This window comes from Chroicocephalus ridibundus, chromosome 3, assembly GCF_963924245.1.
Source record: "Chroicocephalus ridibundus chromosome 3, bChrRid1.1, whole genome shotgun sequence".
NCBI lineage: Eukaryota > Metazoa > Chordata > Aves > Charadriiformes > Laridae > Chroicocephalus > Chroicocephalus ridibundus.
Genome location: NC_086286.1, coordinates 126,990,388 through 127,016,877, shown reverse-complemented (window position 1 = coordinate 127,016,877; position 26,490 = coordinate 126,990,388). Strand labels below are relative to the sequence as shown.

General features: G+C 45.4%; 1 protein-coding gene across 5 annotated transcripts in view; it reads right to left on the bottom strand.

Annotated features, from left to right (window-relative positions):
* Positions 1-208: 208 nt before the first annotated feature.
* The window catches only part of KIF13B (kinesin family member 13B), a 141,368-nt gene continuing 115,086 nt past the window's right edge, over positions 209-26,490 (bottom strand). For all 5 annotated transcript variants that reach the window (XM_063330700.1, XM_063330699.1, XM_063330702.1 and 2 more), the window contains 5 exons: positions 21,924-22,041; positions 20,367-20,500; positions 10,870-10,932; positions 8,297-9,320; positions 209-5,429 (listed from right to left, as the gene is read on the bottom strand). In XM_063330700.1, coding sequence (XP_063186770.1) covers positions 5,137-5,429; positions 8,297-9,320; positions 10,870-10,932; positions 20,367-20,500; positions 21,924-22,041 — 1,632 coding nt within the window. In that variant the 3' untranslated portion in view covers positions 209-5,136. The remainder of the gene's footprint in view (positions 5,430-8,296; positions 9,321-10,869; positions 10,933-20,366; positions 20,501-21,923; positions 22,042-26,490) is intronic.

Below are 26,490 nucleotides of genomic sequence, written 5' to 3'. Positions count from 1 at the left end.
ATCAAAGAGGAGGGAGGATGGAGGGAAGGTAAAGCCCAGGGTTTCCGCTTGTTGATGGGAAAGTCCCTAAATTGCAGGAAACAGGGCAAAAGTCTCACCTGAACCAGGTCTCAGCGCCCCGGAGCGATGTGACTCCACGGGAGGGCTGTGACTGCACCTAAACCTTCCGGGGAGACGACCTGGATTAACGAAGCGCAGACTGACCGGCTCTAACGACGACGTTTATTTAGGTACTGCAGGCTGCATTGCATCTATAATACAATATTACAGTCATTTAGTATTGTACAGAAATAATTAAAAACTTTACAGCTCATTACAAAGTATCTTTGGATTTTAGCTCATTTAAAGTACACCGACGGACGCGCAGTCCCCCGGTGCCGGCAGCCGCTCTTTATATACAGACCCACTACATCTACAGGAACCAACGGAGGGAGGAGCTGGGAAGGGCTCTCCCGGGACACGGCGGAGGTCGGCAGCGGTGGAAGAGTTGTCGGCTGCCCTGAGGATGCCGGGGACGTGCCAGGGGGGGAGCGACACCGGGGACAAGGACGTCTCGAGGGAGGCGGGAAGGCGCCGGTTCACACCCCGCCGGTTGTTGCTCGGAGCGCGGCTCCGCCATCGGCTTCAAAATGGGTTTGGCAGGGGAAAGCGAGGGGGAGAGCGGCCGCCTTCCCCTGCCGAACAAAAGCACCGCTCCTCTTGAGCGGGTCAGGCCGCTGAAGGGGAAATGTCTTTTAAGGCATCCCTCCCGCCCGGCGCCAGGCTTCTCCTCCCTCTCCCGGGATCTCAGCAGCCCCACGCCACATCCCCGTTCTCTCTCCGCCGCGGCGTTGGGGTGCCGGCGGCAGGACCAGGCCGAGCCGGGCTGTGCCAGGAGGCTCCGCCACCACTGAACCCATCCCAGCCCGGCCAAGAGCAGCAGCCGAGATCCCTCGGGGGTGGAAAACACAACGGGGGGTTTGGGAAGAGGTCGGAGAGCGCAGGAACCAAAGCAAATATGGATAAAGGAGATCTAGGAACAAGACACTTACTGGTGACCCCCAGCTCTCGAGTGTTTTGTAGTGTGAGCAGTCTGCACCTTTACTTCTCCCTTTCCTACGAGCCGGGCATTCCAGAGGCCGGGGCGAGATCCAGCCCCGGCTCCGTCAGCCGCTGCCCCAGGGATAAGGCACCGCGGAAACGGAACTTCTTGTGCAAAGACCTGGCAGTACCAGTGTAAGGACAACACAAGCACCAGCACAGAAAAGACTCCTCAACAGCTCCACCACGGCACAAACGGGTCCGTCCAACACCCAAGCTCGTTTCGCACAGGTTTTCATCACCAAAAGAGAGGAACGAGGCGGGTTTCTTGGTTCGTAGGAGGGCAAAGAGGTGTTGCCCATCCAGCAGCGGGGAGCTTCCACCTCAGCTCTCGCCTTAAGGGCTTGGGCAGGATCCCACGCAGAACTCCACTCTTATCAGCTTCCCTCAACTAAACTACATCGTTAAACAGGAAAGAGCCAAGGCGCTCGGGCTGAAAAGGTGTTATTTTGGACATAGAGATCAAACACCGCGAGAGAGCTGAACGTCAGAGAAAAAAAAAAGGCTTGGCTTGGTTTGGTTTGAGAAAACCCCAAATAGTCCCTCCAAAAAATATCATCCTCTCGTCTGGCTCGGAGCGAAGGACCGCAGGGCTCAGAGTCCCACATCCCATGCGGAGGTCGGGAGCTGTGGACACGGGGTCGGACGCGAAGGTTTCCTACCCACCAACACAATTCTTCTACCCCCAGAATCCGAGACCCAGCCACGGTTCGAGGGTACGGAAAGCGAGCTCGTCCCACCGAGCAGCCGCAGGAGAGGAGACACTCGCCACACGTTACAGTTCCTGCCATAAATATTCTTCTTCCCTGGATAAAGTGCATGAAAATCTTGGAAAATATGCATAGCTACTAGTGCGCCAGCCTGAGTTGCTGGGCGGTTCCAGTTAAGAGCACCTCCTCCTTTACGCTGAGCGTAGAGTTCTTCTAATATTATCAATTAAAAAAAAATATATATATATTTACCTTAATTATGATTTTAAACGGTTTTCTGGTTAGTTGGCTTAGCTGGTGCAGAGTAACAGATGGCTTTGAGGAGAGGGATGTGCACTCACTGGGCTAAAATCTTGGAAAATCTCTTTAGAAGAACCCCCCCCGTGGCCAGGAAAGCCGGGCTGAGCGGGCGGGAGTTGCAGTCCCCTAGGAACGTCCTCACGGCCCGGTTGGGTTCGTTTAGCTTTCCAGAGCTCACGCTACAACCCGGGCGATGCGGTTGGGGCGGCTTCATTTTTGGGGCGGGTGTCAGGGTGGGATCGGAGGAGAGGTTCAGTTTCAAAAGTCAAACGAGATGGTAAAACCCAAGAGAGCTACGAGTAAAATCCTCCCGCCACCGAAGTCCACCAGGCGCGCCGAGAACGGAGCCGCTTCGTCACGCTCACCATCCCCTGATGTTTCAAACCACACCAGCCGTATTGAAGACGTTTGCTTCCAGGACAGTTTGTCCTAGAGGAGGCAGGGAGTACGTTCTCTTCAACCGGCGTTTCACACCCCTCTGAACAGGCACGGCGCGGCTTCGGAAGAGGACGGAGGGCGGGTGGAAGGGGAAATTCACCCCGTATCGGTCGGCTGCAGCCTCCGACCGCCTGCTCCAGACGGGCAAACACCAAAATGCATCCTCACGCGGGCAGAGCTGCAGTACAAATCCGGCCAGAGGAGTTTACAGTGGGTAGAACAAATAGGGAACCACAAACCCAACCGCTTCTGCTTGACCCGTTCACTCCCGCGACTTTGCTCCCTTTACATTGGTCCCGCAGAATTCCAGCTTTCAGAGACAGCGGTGCGAGAGAAGAGGCTCCAAAAGGACTTGGGCAGGTTCTTCCCTTCACGTCTCCCCCAAAAGGGGCCACCGAGCAAACAGCAAGAAGTTTTAAAGATCTCCCTAAATCCGGTAAGTGAAATGCTGAGACTGACAACCCCAAGGAGCGGTCAGGGGGCTGTTTCACACCAGCTGACTTTCTGCAGCGCAGCAGAACAAAGTGCAATTAGAAAAAAAAAAAATGGTAAAAACGGATTTTAGAAAACTTACAAGGCGGTTTGAGAGGCATCATGTTAATTAGCGGGTCTTTCATCGGCAAGACTCGTCACACTCCAAAACGAAACGTCGCTTTCTTGCACGAGTCGCGTCTATAGAACCAGTTACAATTTTAAAACCCAGGATTTTCGCGTCTGAATTCTTTATTACCGAATTTCTCCCATCGTCTTGGCTTGAAAGGACAGGAGCTTCGTGCAAAGGAAAAGGAGGAAAAACTGTACACTAAAAATACCTTTAAAAGCTGGTCTGTACATTTTATATTAAGATTTGTTTAAGAAAATGTAGGAAACACTGGAAGTAGTTACACAAAGCCGAAAGGATACACGAATCCCTGGCAGTACTATGCATGCTGCCTGGTAACCCATCCCACTTATTTCTGCTACAGATTAGTTTCTATTTTAATTTTAGTCCTTCTGCATAAATGATATTAATTACAGTAAATCAGCATAATTATCTCCTTCGCTAAGCATCCCTCTCTCCTTTGACGACAATGTATCTTTCCCTTGGACCTCTGAACCAGATGGCTAAGGCACTTCGATACCCACGTGCAGCACGGGCAGCGGCGACTAGATACGTATTAAAGTTTCATCGTTAATTTAGCATCCCAAATATTCCCCACGTAGATAAACCGTCTATTGCTCAAGCTGGCCAACGCCCCCCCGTGATGACTAAACAAGATACAAACAGCTCAGAGTATAAAAGTCCGTGGCCTTTCTTGATTTGTTAGGAAATGAGTGTGCGCACGTCGACACGCGCACGCCTACGGACACACACCCCTACAGTATCATTTGTGCCACAGGCGGTTAAAAACTAGCCAGGGTTACCAAAAATAAAATCAAGTTTTCGAAAAGCCAGCCCGAACCTCCCACTTTTCAAGGGAGAGATCAGTTTGGGGGATGACTCTTCGGCCGGGTTCGCTTTCCCTGGGACGGTTTAGCCGGCGACGGAGGCACCTCCTCTTTGGATGGACGCTCGGGATGGTGCTAGCGGAGCTCCCCTGTGCAACGTCAGGCGGTGGATGATTGTAAAGCGCAAACATTTCATATTTTAAAATAATAAATAAAAATAAATAGACTGGATTAACCCCGTTACAAGGGCAGCGACCCTCTGCTTTGCATAGCTGGTAAAAATCCCAGTGTCTCCCAAGGCCGTGTGGGAACAGCGCGGCACGCAAGCGCTGATCTCTCTGCAAAACCCCCCGGGCCCAGAGGGCAGAAGAAAGCCCTGCCACTATGGGGCAAGTGAGAGAGGGGATCCTGCCATGGTGAGAGCGCACGTTAAATAGATCACAGACAGCAAATTCACTCAACTCCTCCCTTTCCTGAAAAAAAAAGGGATCAAAATTATTCCAGAGCGGGTCATGGGCCTCCTCCTCTTCCCAACAAATCAGCTAGAAAGACTGTGCTGACTTCCACAGGAGGAGAGAGGGACAACAGGACAGCACTGGTTCTGTTTATTTTTTAAATAAAGTGGGTTTGGGGGTTCTTTATTTCCAAATAAAGTTTTACGTTGGCTTCTCCGCCTGTCTGGAATCATTATAACCTTGCCCTTTCACCATGTGTTACGCGATACGGACACAGCTCTTAGGAAATCCGAAAAGAACTGTTATTTCGGGGAGGGTTTTTTTTAAGACTTGCGGGTCACACCGAGAGAAGCAGCGGTGCGTGGGTAGTATTTTGTAGCTATCGGAAAGCCATGCCATAATTTGAACAATTTACGCGTCTCTCCCTTCTCCGAAAGCTGGAAGAGAGCAGAGCTTACACCCACCCACCGCCACGAGCTTTCGCCGGCTGCCATCAGTCATACCCTGAAGCGTCACAATTTGTAACAGGAAACGAAGGACGTAGATCCAGCACCGTGACAAGGCAAAGAATTAACGTGTCAATCACCCAAAGCAGAGAAGAAACCCCCTTCATTAGTGTTTGCCACAAAGTAGAAGTTCCCGTGGTTGGTATAGCTTCCCGAAGGTAGAAGACCTGCTCCCCTGGCTGCGTTGGGCGGCGTTTGCTGCGGTGGGTAAGGGCTGTCTCAGTTTGCCCAGGATTTCCTGTTCTCCGCGTTTTTCTGGCTCTTCTCCGGTCGTAGCGTGGATCCTCCTTCTGATTTCACCAGGGCTGTGAGGGAAGCCAGGTTGGAGGCTGAGCCGGAGAAGTTGCCGCTCCTCCTGTTCTCAGCGGCGGCACCTCCTTGCAACCTTAACCCGGCGCTCCGCCGTCGCGCTGGTCCCGTGGCCTTCTTAACTCTGCCCGGTTTCACCAGCAATCCGTAGCCCGGGTTGCATCTGAAATACTGCTTCCCTCCAATCGACCCATCGTTCTTACCTTTGACAAGAAGAGAAAGAAAGATGGTAGGCAAAATGGCTTCTACTGTGTGCATATGGGGTGCTACTGGGAGGACACTGGAAGAAGAAAATCCAGTCCAGAAAATCCACTGGAAGAAGAAGAACCTCGAGGGAGGTCATCCTCCCCCTCTGCTCTGCCCTGGGGAGGCCACATCTGGAGCACGGGGTCCGGTTCTGGGCTCCCCGGTTCAAGAAGGACAGGGAACTGCTGGGGAGGGGACAGCAAAGGGCTACCGAGATGCTGAGGGGACTGGAACATCTCTCTTACGAAGAAAGGCTGAGGGATTTGGGTCTCTTCAGTCTGGAAAAAAGACGACTGAGGGGGGATCTTATCAACACTTATAAATACTGAAAGGGGGGTGTCAGGAGGATGGGGCCAGGCTCTTCTCAGTGGTGCCCGGGGACAGGACAAGGGGTAACGGGCACAAACTTGACCATGGGAAGTTCCATCTCAACATGAGGAGGAACTTCTTTGCTGTGAGGGTGGCAGAGCCCTGGCACAGGCTGCCCAGAGAGGTGGGGGAGTCTCCGTCTCTGGAGACATTCCAACCCCGCCTGGACGCGTTCCTGTGCCACCTGCTCTGGGTGACCCTGCTCTGGCTGGGGCTTGGACGGGATGATCTCCAGAGGGCCCTGCCAACCCCCACCATTCTGTGAAAATGCTGCGATGGAAGATGACTGTTCCCTATAAATACACTGTGAAGGTGAGCACCCAGGAGGAGTACTATCAGGAAGGAAGGAAAAAAACATTTAAAAGAGCTTTTGGTTTTCTGAGTCTTAGAGTCTGAAGCTGAGAGGAGTTACTGTTTCCATGCCATAAAACCTTCACAGAACAGAAAGAGTGAATTCTTTATGCTGAAGTTATTGAGATCTTCCTATTTCTCCCTTTAGAGCATTTTAAAAATCACACGAACGCTGTTCTGGGTACCAGGACACAGACTGCTCCCATCTGTAAAGGGAACACCAAAAGATCCAAGAGTTTTTCAAATGACATGAAGTCACTCCTTTTCTTTCATGTGGGTTTCCGGCTCTCTACCACCATTAGTTGGGTCCGATCCACCCTCACGTGGCCAAGGACTTGGACTTCTACCCCTGTTTGTAGTCTGACAAAGATACCAGTTTGTGACCCTATTTCCCAAGTGAAGCTCCAGATGTGCTAGAAGCCAGTTATGCTCCCAACAAATCAGGGACTTAATCCTTGTGGAAACAGAAAGGAAAAAAAGAATCCAGTAACATCAGCAGTTGAGTCCTCAACAGACCAAAAATCTCGTAGCCATTCGGCTCTCCCACAGCCAGTGAAGCTGACGCTTACCACGTTATCTGCAAACAGCTTAACAGAATTACCGCTCTGGACTAGAGCAGCCAGACAGGGAGGGACGGTGACTTTCCAAAATGGAAATGAATCTGCAAATATATATATATTTTAAATAAGGCGTGAATTCAGGACTGAGAATCGAGTCTACAACTTTCAAAGGGATTAGAGCTACACTTTGCCTTCCAGGATGGCAAACTCCAGAGAGTTTCCTGAAACCAGCTGAAAACACACCGTCCGGTTTAGCTTTTATGAGCACACCACGCGCGGGGAAAATAACCGCTCATTTAATGGGAGCCCTGCATCCTTGACGCAGCGTTTATCTTGGTGAAGGGCTCCAAATCCCAGGGAAGCGTGCAGCGGAGACGAGCGTGGGCAACTCCCTGGGACGTGCTGATTCACCAGACGGAGCCTGCACTGCAGGCTCGGAATGCTACAGCTTGGTTAAAAGGATTTAAATAAGGAGCTTTACGTGCCCTTGGTAAACCAAACCCTCTTACTATCAAAGGCAGCGGTATCTGCTGCTTGTCTCTTGAATTTTCCACTAGCACGCCCTGCCTTCCCCCAGTCCTGCCTGCTCCTGGAGAAAATGAGTGCCATGAAAGTGGATGTGAACCTGCGGAGGAAAGGAGTTCTGGAGCCTGGGGCTCCAGCAGAGAACAAACGCCAGCCATCACCTTTCCTCTCCCTCACTTTAAGGGGCCTGTGCTGAAGCCACTGGTTTTCTGCATCACGCTACAATGGCACGTGTGAACAAGAGCCTCCCCAGGAACAGCACTCCAGTTTCCAAAAAGTATGTATTAGAGCCTAAATTCTGGGAAGTCTACACTCGGACAGGTATGAGTCAGACTGGAATGATAAATGAGAAGCTGAAAGAAACCTTCAATCATCTGTATGTGCTGGTGGTCAACGTATGATTATTTCCTGCTGGCTTTCACACGTATAGGTATATATCAGACATATGCCGGGAGGGCTGGAGCCCAGGGCAGGGGGTGGAACGAGATTATCTTTAAGGTCCCTTCCAACCCGAACCATTCTGTGATTCTATACATACAGACACGCACAGTCTTTTGCAATTTTACAGCTTATTTTAAAACAGCTTGTGAGAGACTCTTCAACTTATTTAGCCTAAATGTTCCTTTGCTTATTTGGATCCCCCAACTCCTGTTGCGCTTCAGACACCCTGACCCTCGGAGCAGGAGCCCAGCAGAGATCTCTTGGGATACCAGGCCTGCCTCCTACATCTATATAATTACTGAGCTGCTTTGTAAAAACAATCTTGATTCCTACCTCCCTTGTAAGAAGCCAATGAAATAACTGAAAAGGGACAGAATCCTGTCAGAGGTCAGTGAGACCAGGTTGACAAAGGCAGACTGGAAAAAGATTACAAGCAGGGAAAGATCTTTTGGATCTTCCTTCTCAAAACGCACCCAGTAATGGTCAATGAAACCCCCTCATCAAAAAGGGACATTAAAACGAACACTGCAAACTCTGACATGCCGTCTGCCTTACACCCGGACTAGATGATATGTTACCTGAAGGTAAATCCAGCTCGACACCAACCCATGTTCCTTCTTGAAAGTCTGTGGGCCCAATATATCTAACGGTGCCAGTCTTATTTGCGCCAACTGTGACATATTCTCCCTCTTTCAGCCACTCAGGAATTTCATTGGCATCTTCGGAGTCAGAAGTCACCTCCAGTTTTTCTTCTGCCAACTCTGATCCATTATGGTTCAGTCCACGGGCGGTGGATGTGCTCTTTTCTCCTTCTTGCTGCTCTTCAGTGTTTAGCGAACACATGGGATCTGTCCCCAGCATGCTTGTGAAGGACTTCAGCTCTGACGTCTTGACTTTCTGGATTTTGAAGGGGGGGGCTGCAACACCGAGCTGGGACAATTGGTCGGGATGAATCTGTGGTTTGGGAAACCCCAGTTCTGAAGTCCCAGAAGCCATTTCTTTTTCCCTAGGTTGTCCTGCTGACTCCACAGATTGTGTGGATAACAACTCCTTCTTTGGAGCGGAGGTAGAAAGAGAGATTTTTGCATCAGTGGCCACAGAGGCATTGTCCGCCTGCTCACTTTGAGTCACGGGAGATGTGCAAGATTTTGATTTCAAAGCGTCATTTCCATTCACTTCAGTGCTGTTTTTAGGTCTTGCGTGAGCGCTTTGAAGGCTGAAGGCGGGCAGACTCTCTCTCTTGGTACTGAGACAGCTGTCTGAAGAGCTGTCCGAGTGCCCTGGCATGTCAGAAGAAGAGACCTGAGCCACAGCGGGAGCTGGGAAGTCACTCACTGCAGGCATTTGACCTCCTGGTTGAGCTACAGCATCACTTCCCACTGCAAGGGCTTCAGAGAGGGTGGCTGTGGAGACGCTGTGAGAGAAATACCCACTGGAGGCTTCACTCAGAGGACTCGGAGGTCCTTCCTGGGAGTCCTGCGCCTGCGTGTCTCCTGTGTGCTGCTGCAAAGGCACTTCAGGGGTCTTTTCCGGACTCCTGTCCACCTCAGATGTCTGCACCGCAGTTTCGAATGGCTGTTTCCCTACTTCCTCTTGATTAATCTGAAACAGAAGAGGACAGGGAACGTGGAGCTCTGCTATCTGAAATATCTGGGCTAAAAGGACAGATACAAGGCTTCTGGGAAGTACTAAGGCCTCCAGCTTATCTAAATCCCCGTGTAGCTGCAACGTCCGAAAGATGCAGGCTGATCCCAAGTCAGCTTTGCAAACCCGGTAGGATTGTCAGCTCATTTCTTCCATTAATAAGAAAAGTGTCGACTAAAAGAAATACGTTCCCCAATATTTACTGAAAAATTATTTATATTACAGGAATGGTCATTTGCTGTTTGAATAGCAGGATTTATATGAAATGTGAAACAGCCATGATCTATAAGTCTCTCTCAGTTACTTGGCTTAACTCTCAGGATTGATAAATCACGCCTCTCCACCTAAACTGTCATTTATGTCCCCGTTTCCAAATGCCATTCCCACCTCAATGCCACCAGCACCACACACTTTCAGAGTATGAAATTAACTGCACCTCATGAGATTAACAGCCCATTTTAGTGATGTATTTCTTGGCTGTAAAGTTTACTAAATCTGATAGATCAATATCTTTTGCCAGCACATGTACTCTAAAAGATTAGGATGTCTCTAAATCTCTTTGGGAGGGAGGGAGGAGGCTGAAGGAGGGGGGGGGGGGGAAATGTAGTTGGAGGATGGCAGATTTGTACATACCCTGTCTTAACTCTCAGCTGTACATTTTTGTTTACTGTTCAAAATTTTGTGGTTTATCCCATCCAGTGGTTAAGTGTCCCAAACTACAGGATTTTCACCTTATTCTGAAGTACCTTTTCCACTGGAAACGTAGGCGGCATTTGAAGAAAGAGGGATTTGGTTGAATTACAGGAATTTCAGAACCAAAGGCTAGCTTGCTATTGCTAAGTGAAATGTAATACGGAAAACTTATTTGAAATATTCCTGCGGATTAGAGACGTATTTTTAGCTTTTCTATGGGGAGGATGGTGTACACGTGGACTCTGGAGCTCTGCTCTTTCTTTGGGTTTTCCCTTTTAAGCGTTCAGATTAACACCCATTTTGCTAAGACAATAAAAGCCCAGTGGGAGCAGGCTGATTTGCTATTCATAAGACAGAAGTTCTGCTGAACTGTGGGAGATCATAGGGTCTATTTTCTCTCCAGCTTAGCAAGAGCCTTTTTTTCACGCCGATATAATGAATTGGCTTGAAATGTAAAATTGAGAATTAAGCTCAACACTCAGAATAACAGAGAAGTTCTGTTTATAGAAAGCATCAGAGCCCAGCAATTTGCCTTTTAAAGCAGCAAAACAGCTAAATTTGAGCTAGTTAACCGCTAATGCAATCATATGGTTAAGCGGGCTTTTAAATATTAAAATGTAACCAGCAATGTAAGGGGAGATTTTACCCAAACTTAAGAAAACAAAGCAACCTACACTGCATTTAGTTGTCTCTCAGTGAAGCAACAGAAGTGCAACAGGCTTTCAGCGGCGAACCCAGCAGCTGGTTTTGCCCCCTCTGGTTTCCAGGCATGTGATGATGAAAATGGTACCATCGCATCCCGGGATGCGCTTACCTGTTTTATCTTTGCAGCACTGGCATCAATACTGGCAGACTGAACCATAATTCGCGGGACAGCCTGCAGGAATGAAAAAAAAACAACCCCAGCGCGTCATTCACTTTAAGGATTCAGTATTGTCAAACTGGTAAAGAGTACAACTTACATTCGAAATTTTGGAATCACAAACCTTTGCTGCGAAAGGATGCAGCATTGCTATTTTATTGCATTCTGACGACATACGCTGAAGGGGTAAAAACCGTAACCAAGGCATCCCTCAATTTTAACACAGAAGCAGCTACAAGTATAAATTCATAGCGTACAGAATTTTCTTTTGTACAGTCGGTCAAAGACCACTGAGGAAACAGATAACAAAGAGAACCGAGGTCGCACTGGCCTGGCTAGTGAAATCCTCAGCTTCAGTCCATCTCCAAAACTCTTTCTCCATCTCCAGCATCTTAATTCAATTTAGATTTTAGCATTATTTGCTTTAAGTCAAAAAAGAAGCCAGAAACAAGATCCGTGCACCCTCTTTTCAGAGAGGGCATCACCACTGCCTGCTAGAGTGAGGAGTACACGGGCCATTTGCTAATCACAAGAGACTGGTCCTGTGCCAAAAGAACCACTTCTGTGGTTCAACAGTATCTTCTCTTTTACAGCGTGCGGCTCGACATGAAGGCATCGACAATAAATGTCCCTCGCTTGCTCCGTATTCAGGTTTTTATGTTAAAGATTTGAAATAATCACTCTCCTAAGACTGCAAGAGCAAATTGTGATGCTTGACTATAAATCTTAGGCTAAGCTGTCAACTCGGGCTGTCATGCACTGTTGACACAGGACGGAAAGGGACCACCAGTTCCATGGAGAACCTGTGCAAAGGGAAGCATGAAGAAAAGGAGAGAGCAGAAAAAGGCAGAAACATCTCTCTTTAGCACTGTTAAATAACATACTGCAAGCGGAGGTTCACACTTTCAGGGAGAGAGCCCTTTAAGGGCGACATATTACACTATTTGGGAACAGTCTGTTTTTTCCTTTTCTTTTTTTTTTCTCCAAGGGATTTGAGAACTCCTTCTGTAGAGATATGCAGGCCGTGCTCATCTCCGAGACAGCTATCTCCAGAATTCGACAATCTGTTTAAAGAACTGAAACTTTCTAGTTGAAGAGTAAGGAACGCTTCTCTTCATAGAATCACAGGGTTGGCAGGGCCCTCTGGAGATCATCCCGTCCCACCCCCAGCCAGAGCAGGGTCACCCAGAGCAGGTGGCACAGGAACGCGTCCAGGCGGGGTTGGAATGTCTCCAGAGACGGAGACTCCCCCACCTCTCTGGGCAGCCTGTGCCAGGGCTCTGCCACCCTCACAGCAAAGTTGTTCCCCCTCTTGCACCCCTTCTGTGTACAGAAAAGCAGGAATATGACTGATCTTGTCCCAGAAAGAAACAAACGTGGGAGAAAAGAACAGCTATTTTTTATACAGAGATTGCCAGGCACTAAATAAAAACACAGTTGTTCAAGGTAAAAAATAAAAAGAGAAAAGATGGACAAAAATTCCAACAGTGGATCAAAATAATGTTTTATAAGACATTAAAGCTTCAGTTCAATAAAAGCAAGCAGGAGGGGAGGGGTTTGCGCGTCATTAAACCTGCTAATTGAAAGCACCCCACGGAAGCGGGGTTCAGAGCAAACTGGCTCTAGTTCGGCACACAAGGTATTGGCATTTTGAGCTCCTTACGAGGACGTGCTCTGGGGCTCCAGGAAGCAGACGGTGACCCGAATCAGAACAAATCAATGAAGCCTAAAAATAAACACAGCTTCAGGGCTCATGATCCAGTGGTTTTCAGACACCTCGTACTCCAGAACTTCAGCTTCCTTTGGAATAAAGTGTCAATCTTCTAAGACAAAAGTATTAACCTGAAAACAACTGTAGTACTGACTTGTGACCAAGTCCAGAGGTAGCTTAGAGCAATGAGGTGCCTGAGTGCTCTGACCCGTCCTAAGTGTTAACTCCGCCACGTGTTTCACTTTAGTGAAGACTAGAGAGGACAGGGATTCGCTTTCTTAGGAGAAAACCCTGCGAATTTTACATTTAATAGAAGCTTATCACGGTGTTAAAGGGAGCGGAGTATTTGGCAGAACGCTTATTCTCTCCTCTTCAACCACCTCTGAACCATGGGTTGGTCCATCTAGGGAGTGCAAAGCCAAGCTATTAAATATCACCTTCTAATGAAAAAAATATCGGTGATCACAAGGCGTTAGGGCTAATCCCTAGGCAGGCACTTACACAACACTTTAAACCTTTTGCAGAGGTGCAGCTGAACCTCAGTGAGAAGCCAAGGCTCTTGAATTCAAATTATCCTAGTTAAATATCTCCACGGTCCAAAGCACTGCATTTTGGCATCTCAGAAAGGTTGCACAAAGCAAAAGCGCCGTCCTTGTTGCTTCCACGCTACTGTTTGTGATCTGATACAGCAGGGGAAACAGCCTTTTTCAGCAGATCTTGTATCAGGAGCTAAAGCCAGCTCCAGGCTCTCACACTGGCACCGTACCACAACTTGATCTTTTTGCCCCATTTCCTCCCAGTACACGTGCCAGCTCTGGGAAGCGCTCTGAGGTCTAGCATTATTATCCAGAGAAAAGCACTCAGAATTAGAGTAAGTATTTAAAGATATTTCTCAGTTCCTTTGATTTCCTTTTCTCTCTTTAAAGCAAATACACGTAGGGAAGTGTTTGTTGGGGTTTTTTATCTCTCAAAAACCTTCAGTCTCACAGCCTGTAAATCCATGAAATCTAAAAATCCAGTGGATACCAAACAGCGAAAGAAAGAAACCCGTTACACTTTAATCATTCCTCATCAAGTTCTTCTCCCGAAAGGATGACGAATCTCAAAACTACAATAACTTTGCCAAGCAACGTTTAGAAAAACAGGGATGGGGGGAAAAAAAAAAAAGCAATTACGAGAAGTGGCACTTGCCCAACTTTGGTGTCGACAAGAAACAGATGGGCAGAAACACCCTCGCTGGGGTAGCAAGGGTACCAAAACAAATCTTTGTTATGAAATGTAGTCAAGTTACTTGGGGGGGGGGAGGGCGGGCGATACTGAAAACAATGTGTTTGACTATCTGCGAAGACATTTACTGGATGAAAAATATTTCTGAATCGAGAGCCAAATTCTGTCATTAAACATTTGTAGATAGCGGCTGCTAAACTAGACATATATATTTACCCAATGGCAAAACATGACCCTTTTACAGTGATAATTTTTGGCACAATTTCTTCAAGCAAGCTGACAAAATACGGAGTAAGAGAGAACATGAAAGCGATTTACTTTAAAGCATCTTTGAATCTTTGTAGAACAAAAATTGTCTTTTTCCTAAGAGCTGCTACTCTCTGCAGTGAGTTTATAAGGATTTCCAAGAGTTTGTATTCTCTGGTCAGACGCGAGGTCAGTTTGCACGTACTTTGAGGCGACCCAAAGCCATGTAGCTACTAGTGATTAGAGTAATCCGGAGACCAGCCTGGTACGTTGGTGAGCTTGAACAGGAAAAGCAAATGTGCATCTCACCCCACTTACAGAAGCATCAAAATTAATCCTAAGCAAACGCTTTTTCATACGGTATGTTACATATCTGTAATGGCGACCTCTTCAATGAGCTCAGAAAGACACAGCTGGTATTTCCATGTCATTAAACATTTCGTAAAATGCCTTTGACAGTGGTGACTGATGACTTCAGAACAAAGCTTTCCGACTTCATGTCACCAGTTGAAAATCCTTCAACGTTAACGCCCAATATGCAGAAGATCGGTGGCAGTTAACAAAACAGACTGGGCCAGCGTGCACAAGAATCATAGAATGTGTTGGGTTGGAAGGGACCTCTAAAGGCCATCCAGTCCAACCCCCCCACAGTGAGCAGGGACATCTTCAACTAGATCAGGTTGCTCAGAGCCTCATCCAGCCTGGCCTTGGATGTCTCCAGGGATGGGGCCTCCACCACCTCTCTGGGCAACCTGGGCCAGCGTCTCACCACCCTCAGTGTAAAGAACTTCTTCCTAATGTCCAATCTAAACCTGCCCTGCTCTAGTTTAATCCTAGAATCATCCTCCAAGCTCCAGAAAGGGTCTAGCCAAGGTTATCGCTGACGCAATCCTCAAAGGGCATTATCAGAAAACGTGAACCGCTCTTGTCTGTGCGTTGCCATCCGCAGAGAGGAGCGACAGAGCTCAAGGACTGTCACGATGACAGTGTAATGTTCACATCACCATTTAAAAGCAGCTACTGGACACTTCTGCAGCAGGGCATGACAGTCACTTCATTACACGTAGATTTAAATCAGTTTCGAGCACTCGGGATAAAATACTTTCACAAGACACACACAGCAACGCAGTAAGAATTCTGAAGCTCCTGTACATAGCCCAAAAAGTTGAATCTATTTTAAAAAGGTCCCCCCAACAATATTCCTCTCTGCCCTCGATTTTAAAATCATTTTGAAGTCATTAATCGTTCAAATAAAAAAATCTCCTGCATTCCAAAGGGAGATCTGAAACCCAGTACAAGTTTGTTGGTTTTTTGGCATGTGTTTATTTTCTTCTCTGTGCATTTAAATATTAACCCAAACAAAAGCCTCTTATTCCACCTTCCATATGCGGAACATTTCAGCCTGTAATAATACTTGTGAATTCCATATTTCTAATATACCGTATGCAAAATTAACCATACCATTTTCTCTGCCGTTAAATTACTTCATTCCTAGGGCCGGGCAGATTAAAAGGGTAATTCATAACCATTTTCAAGTTAGTTCATCAAGAAGTTGCAGTGGTTTTCTCTAAGAACTTTAAAAGCCAGTTTTCCATACGCATTCTCATTAAAAACTATTTGTATGAGGATGATAGCAAAAACCGGACTCAGAAAGAAATCAAAACACTAACAACTCAAGCACAAGAACTAGGCACATATGAGCTCAGCTGGCCGCAGAGGATCTGTTGAGCTATGCTGATTATAGCGTCCAAACGATTCTTGATTTGAAACTCTGAAAAAAGCCTTCGAGATTTTAAAGAAGGTTCTCTGAGGCCACATTATTTACATTTGATTAAGGAATGTCAGTTCTAGCAATTATACTGTGCCCCATGCACATCCATGAAACTGTTATTTTTTAATGCACTGCCAGAAGAAGGCTTTTGTCTATTTAGATAGCTTTTCATTAACCGCATTTCATTATTTTTTAAGATTAATTACTGCATCAGAAGGTGAAAGAGAAAAAATTGAGAGCTGCCCTCTCCTTGTGTCACATGTCTGCGGTTCTATACCACAAACCCAAAATTCATTACACTGGCATATCGAAATTCCCATAGTTTATTTTTTTTTTTAACGTAGCTGTGACTCGAGATCTCTCATTTAAGCCACGTGCTAACAAAAAGACATCCGAGCATCCAACAAGGTTCTTGAGTACGAAGGTGATCAAAATCCGCTTACCAAACGCACATTGGTCAGAGGAATGTGCTTCTGCCGCAGCAATGTCAAAAAAAACTGGAACTGAAATTTAATATGTACATTTTTAACGTCAGCACCCAACGATGCCCTAAAATGTAATTACACGGGCAGTTCCTGGAGATCAACAGGGTCATAAGGTAAAGAACAGAAATTCTGCTTGGTGCACACTGTGAAAGCCTCAGCATCTTAATAAAAACAACAAGCTTCAAGAGCACGTACGTAATATAATTAAGCACAGATAGATGAAACACTGATTCTCCATCCACCTGCATATTTCACACGCGTATTTTAAACTTTTCCCCACCAGCAACGTTTGGTAAGGCTTTAAATCTTGCACGCTGCCGTAATAAGCTTTTTAAAGAATAGACTAGGAGAATAAAAAAAGCAATTCCAGCAGTCCGAAAATGTTTAAGTTGTTGGGTTTTTTTTATTTACAGACTACTAGCAATTAATTTAAAGGCATCAGATAATGGAGAAAATAGGCATTTTCTAACTTAAAAGTATATAAACAGCTTCATCAGAAACCAATCTTTTAGGTACATAAACAGCTTCATCGGAAGCCGTTCTGCTAGTTACATAAAGAATCCTATTATGCCAAATTAATTCAATCTAACTAATTAGAGAGCAGGAAGTTCTTTCAATTATTTTATGTGCTGTCTGAGAAACACACTTGAATACGAGAGCAGATTTCATTAATTGCGGTTCATTATTCTCCAGATTAGTTACTAAACTTGCATCAGAAGGTCAAAGACAGCAATTTTGTTAGCTGCCACCCTGGCTGGAATGTCTCTGCATTTCTGAAACTCAGGCAACCCCTGACCACAAACAAAACCAGCATTTTGTTAAGATAACTTTTGTACGCGCTCGCTTACTTTCAGGTTGACGCCAGCCTGAGCAACGGCGTACGACTGAAATCACAAGCTGCTAAAATAATAAAAAGGTATTTTCAGAACTCCATCTTCTGTTTACTCGCACAGCATCAGAGATGCGGTACCGCATCCGCTCGGGGAGCTGCTTGGTCACGATGAACTTAACTTCAGCTATAAACTTGGAAAAAGGTTAAGTACAGCTCCCTTGGAAACGATGCTCAAAAGCACTAAAATCAAGTTAACCGTAAGACCCTGCTTACAAGGTGCAACAAAACAAATCTCATGCTTGCTGCAGAGATTTACGGCCACCTAACCCTGATAATTTAACTATAACATACTGGAGATGTAATACGACAGCAGGGCCAGCCGTCTAGTTCACGATGGTTCACCAGCATTTTTCCAGAACGGGTTTTAATGACATTAGAGAATTAAGTACTCTCAAATAACGTAACAGATATGCACTGAAAAGGGAGCTTGACAAGAACTTTGGAAATTCTCTTTCACTGTAGTTGTTTGACGAACCAGGAGAAACTAATGAACTGATCTACTTCGCTTTTTAGTATTTATGGTCAAAAACCTGTTATTACGTATCTGCTTGTTTGCTTTTAGCCAGGAAAGGATGAGTTAGATCTTTCCATTTGCTTTGTAAAGCATTCCTTTAGTCATTTCTACTCCTGAACCCAGCTCTCCCAAGTTGTTGTTTACGGCAACAGAAGTCCATCAGTTCCCAGTTAGGGGTCAGATTCCTTTGCAATTACAGCCAAGAAACCCTTTTGGCTTTGCCTTTTCGTAGTTTACCACCTACTCTCACCTCGCACGTTCGTTTATGTCCCCTGCCACGGTGCATCCGAGTTTTATTCTCCCACAGAACTGAGATGCATCGTTCTGCATTACCCGGGACTCAGAAATAATCATTTTTTGTGTCCTCTCCATTGCGCGGTTTACTGCAGTTCTGCAGGAATTACTGCCCCGCTGTCCTGCTCCGGCGGGTTAGCGATAAGGTGTTAAATCCGATTGCCAAGCACTGACCCCCCCACAGCAGCCCCGTCACCCTCCCAGTCCAACAGCCATTCATCACCGCCACCAGTAAAATTCTTCTGCCCACATTTGCATCGTGATAAAGAAACAGCAAGAAAGCTGACGAGACACGACATTTATGATGTTCAAGCCAGTCTCGCTACAACGGCAGGTATTTAGCGGGAGCGAAGGAGCTCTCCGTCCTTACCGACAGAGCTGTGAAGAATATCTATAAACCTCTCAAACCAGTGAGGCGGATTTGTAATACAATTGACTTGTTCTAACTAAAAGTAGTGAATAATTTTAAGATTTCGTTTTATCGCACAGATGCAGCGGTCATGGAAAAACTGAAGTTGCTCTCCAATGCAACCGAGCATTGCAACGTCACACGCTCCTGTTTATATATTAGATATAGTATTATATATTAGCTATATTATATAATATTTATATATTATTATATATTATATTTATATATTAGTTTATATACAAAGCAGAGAGAGCATTTTCCCCTCCTGTTAAAAGCTCTAGCTATCATGATCTGACTACTTGAGTTTGCATAGTAATCCACAGTATAAATTAAGATCTCTTTAAATAGATGTCTTTGTAGTTTAAAAACTGACTTCAAGACAAATAATGCACGGCTGATCTTGAACAGTGGGAAGGAGTGGGAACAGGTGGTTAGACTAGAGGCAGGAAATTAGGCCCCGCTCCTAATCTCAGCTCTCATTGATTCACTAAGAATTCAAGAAGTTGTGAAAGGCTCTCACTGCAATTGTAAAGAGCACCTATTTGCATCTTTCGATACCCGAACGCCTTTAAAGAAAGCCACTGTCTTCATTTTAATTCTCTAGATTTCGTAGAGGAGTAAGTTTACACGATTCCAGTCTCAACACTAAGGCTGCTGCAAGCAAAGGGCAACATGAAAACGTAAAGCATTAAATTAGATAAGATATGGGAGTAAAATTTGCTCCTTTTATTACTTGGTAGAGAATAAAACCAGAGTCAAGTTAAAAATATTTTAAATCTGCCTTATTTTCATTTGGGCTATGTCTGTGGTAAGTTACTTTTTGCTCTATTTGTTTATTTAATATTTCACTGTACTTCTACAATGACAGCTCAACTCCCTGTTGTCCTGGGACATTCTTGTAACAGCAGGTTTAGTTGTAGCAAACAGCGGAACAGAATGGCTGGATCCAACCACAAAAAATAGTTGCTTGGGGATTTTAGGGTCTGTTTTGCTTTGAGAAAAATATCCTGTAAAACATTTGTCTGCATGTCAAGAGGTGAGGAAAGGTCTAAGTTAACAGGTGACATGCTTCCAGAACCCCAGGTGACCGAACAAGATGACAGTGGAGTTAGTTGGATGAAGCACGGACAGAATGGACTTTGGCAAACTTTAACAAGCGTGATCTGGCTCCAGATTTATCTTCAAAACAGTTTGTTAAATCTTCCAGACTTACACTATAGAGGACTACTCCTTTATAAACAAACTACAGCCTCTCAAATAAAGGAGATCATCTTATTTATATGGGATTCTGTATGTCATCGGTTTTCTTGAAAAGACAGTAGCTTTTTCTAGTCTGCTTGACCAAGCAATTAACTGCTCAGAGCAGAGAAGCCACATCTGGAGCAAGTGGAATTTTGCAGCACAGGATCCGGAAAAAAAAAAAAAAAAAAGAAAATCAAATGCTTCTCTGACACGAGGAATAGATACGGGAATGAACAAAAGCAACTGTCCAAAGTGCCCAGCAGAAGATGGTAAAAGGTGACACGAGCTGGGGCGAGGGGTGGGAGGGAATGGTATACGAAATAACGAATTAAAACCAGAATTACATTTTCCTCTTGGCAATACACAAACAACCCTAAGTGCACTTCATAAATTTTACTATTGTTGCTGCAAGTGGTATTACCATAAATCACGCTGGTAGCGTACTTGGCACTTTTAAAAAGCCGAGTGGGCTGAGTGTATCAATAAGTTTAAACAGCTCCGCTATCTCCGGACAGAACGGAGGGGAAATGCATCATGAGGCTTTACTATGACTAAAAGCTTAGTTCGCGCTGCAACAACATATAAAATAGCACTTTGCCAGCGAGTCTAACAGCACTCACCAATATTACTGCACAGCCGATTTGATTTAATTTTTTACCTGCTGTGCAAGAGGAGAGGTCTGCCTGCCCTTCTTCTCATCTCTGACAGGAAAGAGAGACTTCAGCAGCTTTGGCATCTGCGGCACAAAGGACTTCACAGGATTCAGGTAGGAAGCAGCAAGGCTACCAATGCCTGTTGGAAAAATTAAAAAAATGAAAACAGTTACGCTTTGGGGAATGGAAAAGGAAAAAAAACCCAAACCAACCCAAAACCCTCTAAAAAACATGACAAAACCATTATCGTTTTAGTCTATGATGACATCTTCCAGTGGTCAAAGCATTATCCAAGGAAAAGCATTGAGTGCTTGCTCCTCCCTCGAAAGGGATACATGAATTTGGGTAGGTCTTAATCTGTGGCCTCAGTATACAGAAAGAAAATTTCATCACATGATGTGAAAAAGCCTCTTGTTTGCAATTGGAAATGTAAAATACTTTATAACTTGCAGAAGCGGGAAAAAAAACAAACCCAAGAAGCAAAATTGAAAAAGGATGTCCATATAGCACGTCGTTGCAACACCAGTTATAAACCTTACTAGAAATAAAAGATGAGAAGATCCAAGTTAAAAAGAAGAAAGTTAGGGGCGTTCAACGCTCCTTACTCCTACTGCCATTTTATCTAAACTACTCCCCGCTTGGGTAAACCTAGTTAGACATAGAAACGTCACTACTATGTATCTCTGTACTCTCAGTTATCTATTGGGCACATCTGCTGCAAAATATCCGCCCAATTCCAGTGCTGCTTATTTTCTAAAACATTAGTAGCCCCACTGTCTTTGCTGTTTCACTCACGTAACAGATGGCATGTTCTGAGCTCAGCGAACTTTTGGCTTTAGATAAAGAGACACCGAGATAAAGACTGCATCTTCAGACAACTTTAACCAGGCGGCATTTACCACTCAGCAGAACTAGTACCAGATTTAAAGGAAAGGCTAGTTCGAGTTGCCTAGAGCCTGAGTAGCTTTGCCACAACTGCTAAATGTTCACAGGGAGGAAACAGTTCAGCCTGGAGAAGAGAAGGGAGACCTTATAGCAGCCTTCCAGCACCTACGGGGGCCTACAGGAGAGATGGGGAGGGACTCTGGACGAGGGAAGGGAGTGATAGGATGAGGGGAAATGGTTTTAAACTGAAAGAGGGGAGATTTAGACGAGATATTAGGAAGAAATTATTTGCTGTGAGGGTGGTGAGGCACTGGAACAGGTTGCCCAGGGAAGCTGTCAATGCCCCATCCCTGAAGGTGTTCTGGATGAGGCTTTGAGCAGCCTGGTCTGGTGGGAGGTGTCCCTGCCCACGGCAGGGGGGTGGAACTGGATGATCTTTAAGGTCCCTTCCAACCCAAACCATTCTGTGACTCTGTGAAAACCAGGCTGGATGGGGTGTTGAGCAACCTGGGCTGGTGGGAGGTGTCCCTGCCCAGGGCAGGGGGTGGAACTGGATGATCTTTAAGATCCCTTCCAACCCAAACCATTCTGTGATTCTATGAACTGCATGGACATTGCTCTAGAGGAGAAATTTCTCTGCAGCTCGGAAAGCAGGTTGGCTTTAGGAAAGCCCTTACCTGGATCAGGAGAGTGGTTTTGCTGCCCAGAGCCCGGCAGAGAGGTACGAGATGGACTAATGCCTCTACTGGAATTGGTGACCCCTTGGGATACATCTTGCTGACTCTCCCATCGGCCCTAGGGGAAAAAAAGAAAAAAAAAAAAAAAGTTGTATTTTTCAAAGTCAGCACACCAGCAAGAACACAGCAACACTTCCACACCATACCAGCCCGCACAGCCCCTTTGCAAAGTTCAGAACGCACAGAGCTGAGGAAAGACCCTTCCCCAGAGGCACTTTTAGTTGAGACACCCAGTCCTGCAAAGACAAGCACCCTCAGCTCCCATCAGCATCAAGGCACGTCAAAAGTCTACATTATAGACCTTAAAGCTATGGTATTTCACTCAGTTGCGCAGCTGCGTTTTTGGAAGTTACAACCAAGTGAAAAGTTACAGTCATTGAAAATAAAATAGTCCTGTTTGCCCAGAATTCCTACGTATTTTGCGTATCTGCTCAGAAAGTGGTCACAAGTGATCTTTGGAGTGATACAGTGATCACAAGTGATATAGGAGATCTTAAGGCAATTTAATCACAAATCTGGATATAGAGAGCGTCAGAGAGAAGGGGTGAGGACAGACAGAGCTCTCAACAAGAAAAGAAATAGGATCTTGGATCCCAAGGCTGGATGTTAGTGCCTGGGGTCAGAGAATGGATGAGCTGATCAGATCAGGAGGAAGCAACCGTAGCACTGCAATTTTTCTAACAGCCTGGAAAAGAGTGAGATGGAATACACAACAAGAAGCTGCGGATAACCAGGAGCCAAGAAAAAGATTAAGTAAAGACAGGTTAGAGTTTTGACATGGTTAGTGAAGATGAAACATGACGATTTTCAGACCTGCAAGAGTCTGTGTAGTGTAGATGAGGTAGGAAGAAAGAGTGACCAAGAAAGTGGTGGGCCATCTGCCTACCCAAGGCCCCAGGATTCTCTAGTTGGGTCTTCACATGGATCCCAAGGGAGGTACACAACATTCTGCACGTGGGGTGTGATTTCCCTCCCTTTCACAAAGGTCCACTGTGGGTTTACGTCTTTCATCTCAACTGAAAAGCCAGAAACTGGCTCAATGGCAAAGTCTCTTGGCTAATGGAAAGAATCTCCAAGCCAGTATTTCACACCAGTGCATGACTGCCAAGAACCCACGGGGCCAAAAAGTTTGTTCCTAACTCTGTCATCTCGATACGGAAAAATCTTGTACAGATTTGCCTGCAATGATTACACTAAGTGACTGGCCAGATGGTCTCTCTGCTGAAAGTTTTCTGTGGATACAAGAGAGTATATTGCTTCACCAAAGTGAGCACCACGTTAGGTGTGCAGCGCTGAAATGTCGGCACCGAAATCCACGTGGTTGTCCTGCAAACTTCTGATACGGGCACACTCACTGTCAAAGCTGTTCCTTCACACTGCTAAAGAGTAGGCTCTAATAAAGCCGTATGGTGCTAATTTCCTTAATTTATAGGAGATCTTACGGCGTATCCATTTGGAGAGCCTGGTCTCAAATGCTACAAGGAGTCTTGGTGTCTTGTAGAAAAGTGTTGTCCTACTCAGGCAGCAGAGTGCCCTCAGGACTCCAAGCTTGCAAAGTTGCACCTTTCCAGAAAGAGCGGTTGCAAAGACAGGCTGGTGCAGCCCAAACCGATACGAACTGATGTCTGACCCCGCTTCTGGTAAAGAGTTACGCTGTGGTTGGTGCAATAGCTGTACTTGTCTGGATTACATTGCATCTGCATCTGAATCTTCCTTGTCCTTTTAAAAGGCGTAACAGAAATACTTTCACAAAGAGATGGTCCAGCAAACATACTAGGAAGGAGTCACAAGGGATGGACAGACCCGCTACATCCCAGACCATAAATTTTATGTATTTTTTCTTGGGGGAAGAAGGGGAAATGCGCCTTTTCAAGAAGCTTCACGCTGTTGGATGCAAGGAAATAGTCCGACCTTGAGCGGAAAAATGACAGGCAGCTAAACTAATCTTAACTGTAACTCGAAGTCATGAATGTTTCACAAATAATAAATAAGCCAGGATAGGAGGAATAGATTTCTCCAATGGGTTGAAGGTCACACTGAGAAGCCCAGAGCAAAAATCGTTTCCGTTTGGATCTATAAGTTAGTCCCATAGTAGCTCTCCTGCTTTGAATAGCAAGTAACTTGCGTTTTTGCAGAGCAGCACCCGCCTTCAGACGTCTACCAGCTAACGTCCGAATTATTAGACGTAGAGACAACAGGCGCTGTTTCTGTGAAGTAACATTTGGGATACCTAAAGACTAATGGATGTCTGAGTTGACTGGAGACAGCCATCCCGAATGTCAAAACTGATGCAACCCAGGCTGGGACTAGCAGCAATACCGGCGGTTTGTTTAGTCTTGTATTTTTGAGGACTTTGGTGTTTAAGCCCTTCTTGAAAGCTTCCTGCTCTATCAGCATGGCTGACAGAGCTCTTCTACCCATACCTTAAGCCCCCAACTTAAGCATTATCTTTGACCTGCGACTCATTTATGTCTTACACACGTCAAAAAGTCTGGAAAATTCTTTCCACAAAATGCTTCTATGTCGCGGTCTTTCCTATTCCACTCCCCAGAAACTCTTATTCAGGCTTTTGCTTTCTTGAGTTCCAGCTAGTGCAGGTTTCTTTCAGGTGGCCTTCCCGCATGCACTCTTACCCCCCCTTATATCCACTCAAAATACTGCTTCAGACACTTCCATTTGCAGGAGAAGAGTCAAAACGTGAGAAAAGAGTTCCACGAGTATCCAGAGTATCCAGATGGGGAAAGTATGTCAGTGCAATTCAGTATTTTTCAGATGCACCAGCTCAGTGGTGCCGAAGGAGTTTTAAAAAAAAATAATAAATAGAAGACTATTTGGTGGGAAGTCATCACAAGACTCTCTCTGGAAATACCGTTTGGTTTTCCTGCCTTCGGTCTGGTCTGCAGTCAGCCTGGTAGATGTTGGCATTAGGTTAAGAAAAAGAACTATATAAGAGCACAAAGCATCTGCCGGCTTCTGTTTTGGAGGATGTAGCAAGGCTGGAATAGCATTACTTTTGGATCTTGGGATAACGATCCACTTACGAACGACAAATGGACAAAGGTGACGTCTTAATAATTTTCTATCTATAGGCGAAGCCTAAGTGCTTCTGGAGACCACAGAGACATAACAAACAGAAAGACTATTCCAGGAAAGTTCTCTGGCTCACTAGAACACTGACTCAATGCAGGTACGGAGCAACTGAATCATTTTCTGAATCACGATTTGTTGAGTCAGAAGCGCCCTGCATTGTCCGTCCCAACAAAAATAATTTCAGGCAAGTATCTTACTTTCTAGATCTGTTTGGAGAATGACTAAAAAATCGGGAGCAGGTAAGAAACAGAGCAAAACGTTTTAAAAATACTCATTCTGTACAGACAGAATGGCAAGATGTAGTGACTTTTTCCTTAGGATCTTTAGGAAATTTTTGCTTCAGCCTTTATATTATGGATGAGTACATTTTCTACATAATTTAACTTAATGTTTTGCCAAGTTAAATAAAATGCAGGTCCCAAGAACAGGAATTTGAGGAACTTGAGAAAAGGATTTGTCTGGCTGCATACTTAAAGCATGTTGGGTTTTTAAATAACGCTTGCTTTGGAGGGAGTGGAAAGATCATCCTTTTAGACTGAAGCTCACGTCTGTTAGGGGGAAGAGGAGCCTCCATTCTGAGACGACAGCAAACCATCAAAAAGCAGGAAAATCAGGGCAACAGGTGGAGAAGCATTTGCAAAAGAAAATACTGAAGGCAACTAAAAGGGTCAACTGTCATGTGAAGAATCTGCAGAGGCGAAAGGTTATTCATGAATGATTGATTTTACTAAACTAGATTGAAAGATAACCCACCTCAATCACACAAAAAGAAAAAAAAGTTATAAGAATTATTAACTATATTAACTTGATGAAGTTCCCAAGTTTCGCATATGCATGTTCTACAGCACTCTCGCATGATTGCTTTGTGCATTCACTAACTGAAACACTTGAAGTCTAAGCAACTGGTATTATTTAAATGCTGTGAATCTTTCCTCTATCAAGAAGGGTGGTGAGAGAAAGGAAGGAAGCTTGTAAATCATTTGCCCAGAGGAGCCATCACTTCATGAACATATTTGGTCTCTGCCAAGTGACCAAACAGAGGTCAAGTGACTTAATTTAACAAATCAAAAATAGCCACCGGAAGAATGCATCTCCCTTGATGTATTTTGATACAGAGCTGTTTATAAAGTCTTTTATTTCAAGAATACCCTCTCCTCCTTCTCCTCTGCCTTCCCTTCTTCCACACATCCTCCATGAAAAACACCAGGGAATTTATTTCAGGTCAGCACCAACACACACAAAATCTTTAGAGCAAATATGGGTGATCACTACCTAAGTTATCTGTAGGCTTTACCTGACAACAATTCTTTTCTTGAAGTTGACAGACCATTAAAATGCTGCCACTGGGTAAGAGAAATGAACAGTTCTTGTGTTTTATTATTTTAGCAGTTCAGAAAAGGCTTAGGAAAAGGTGACC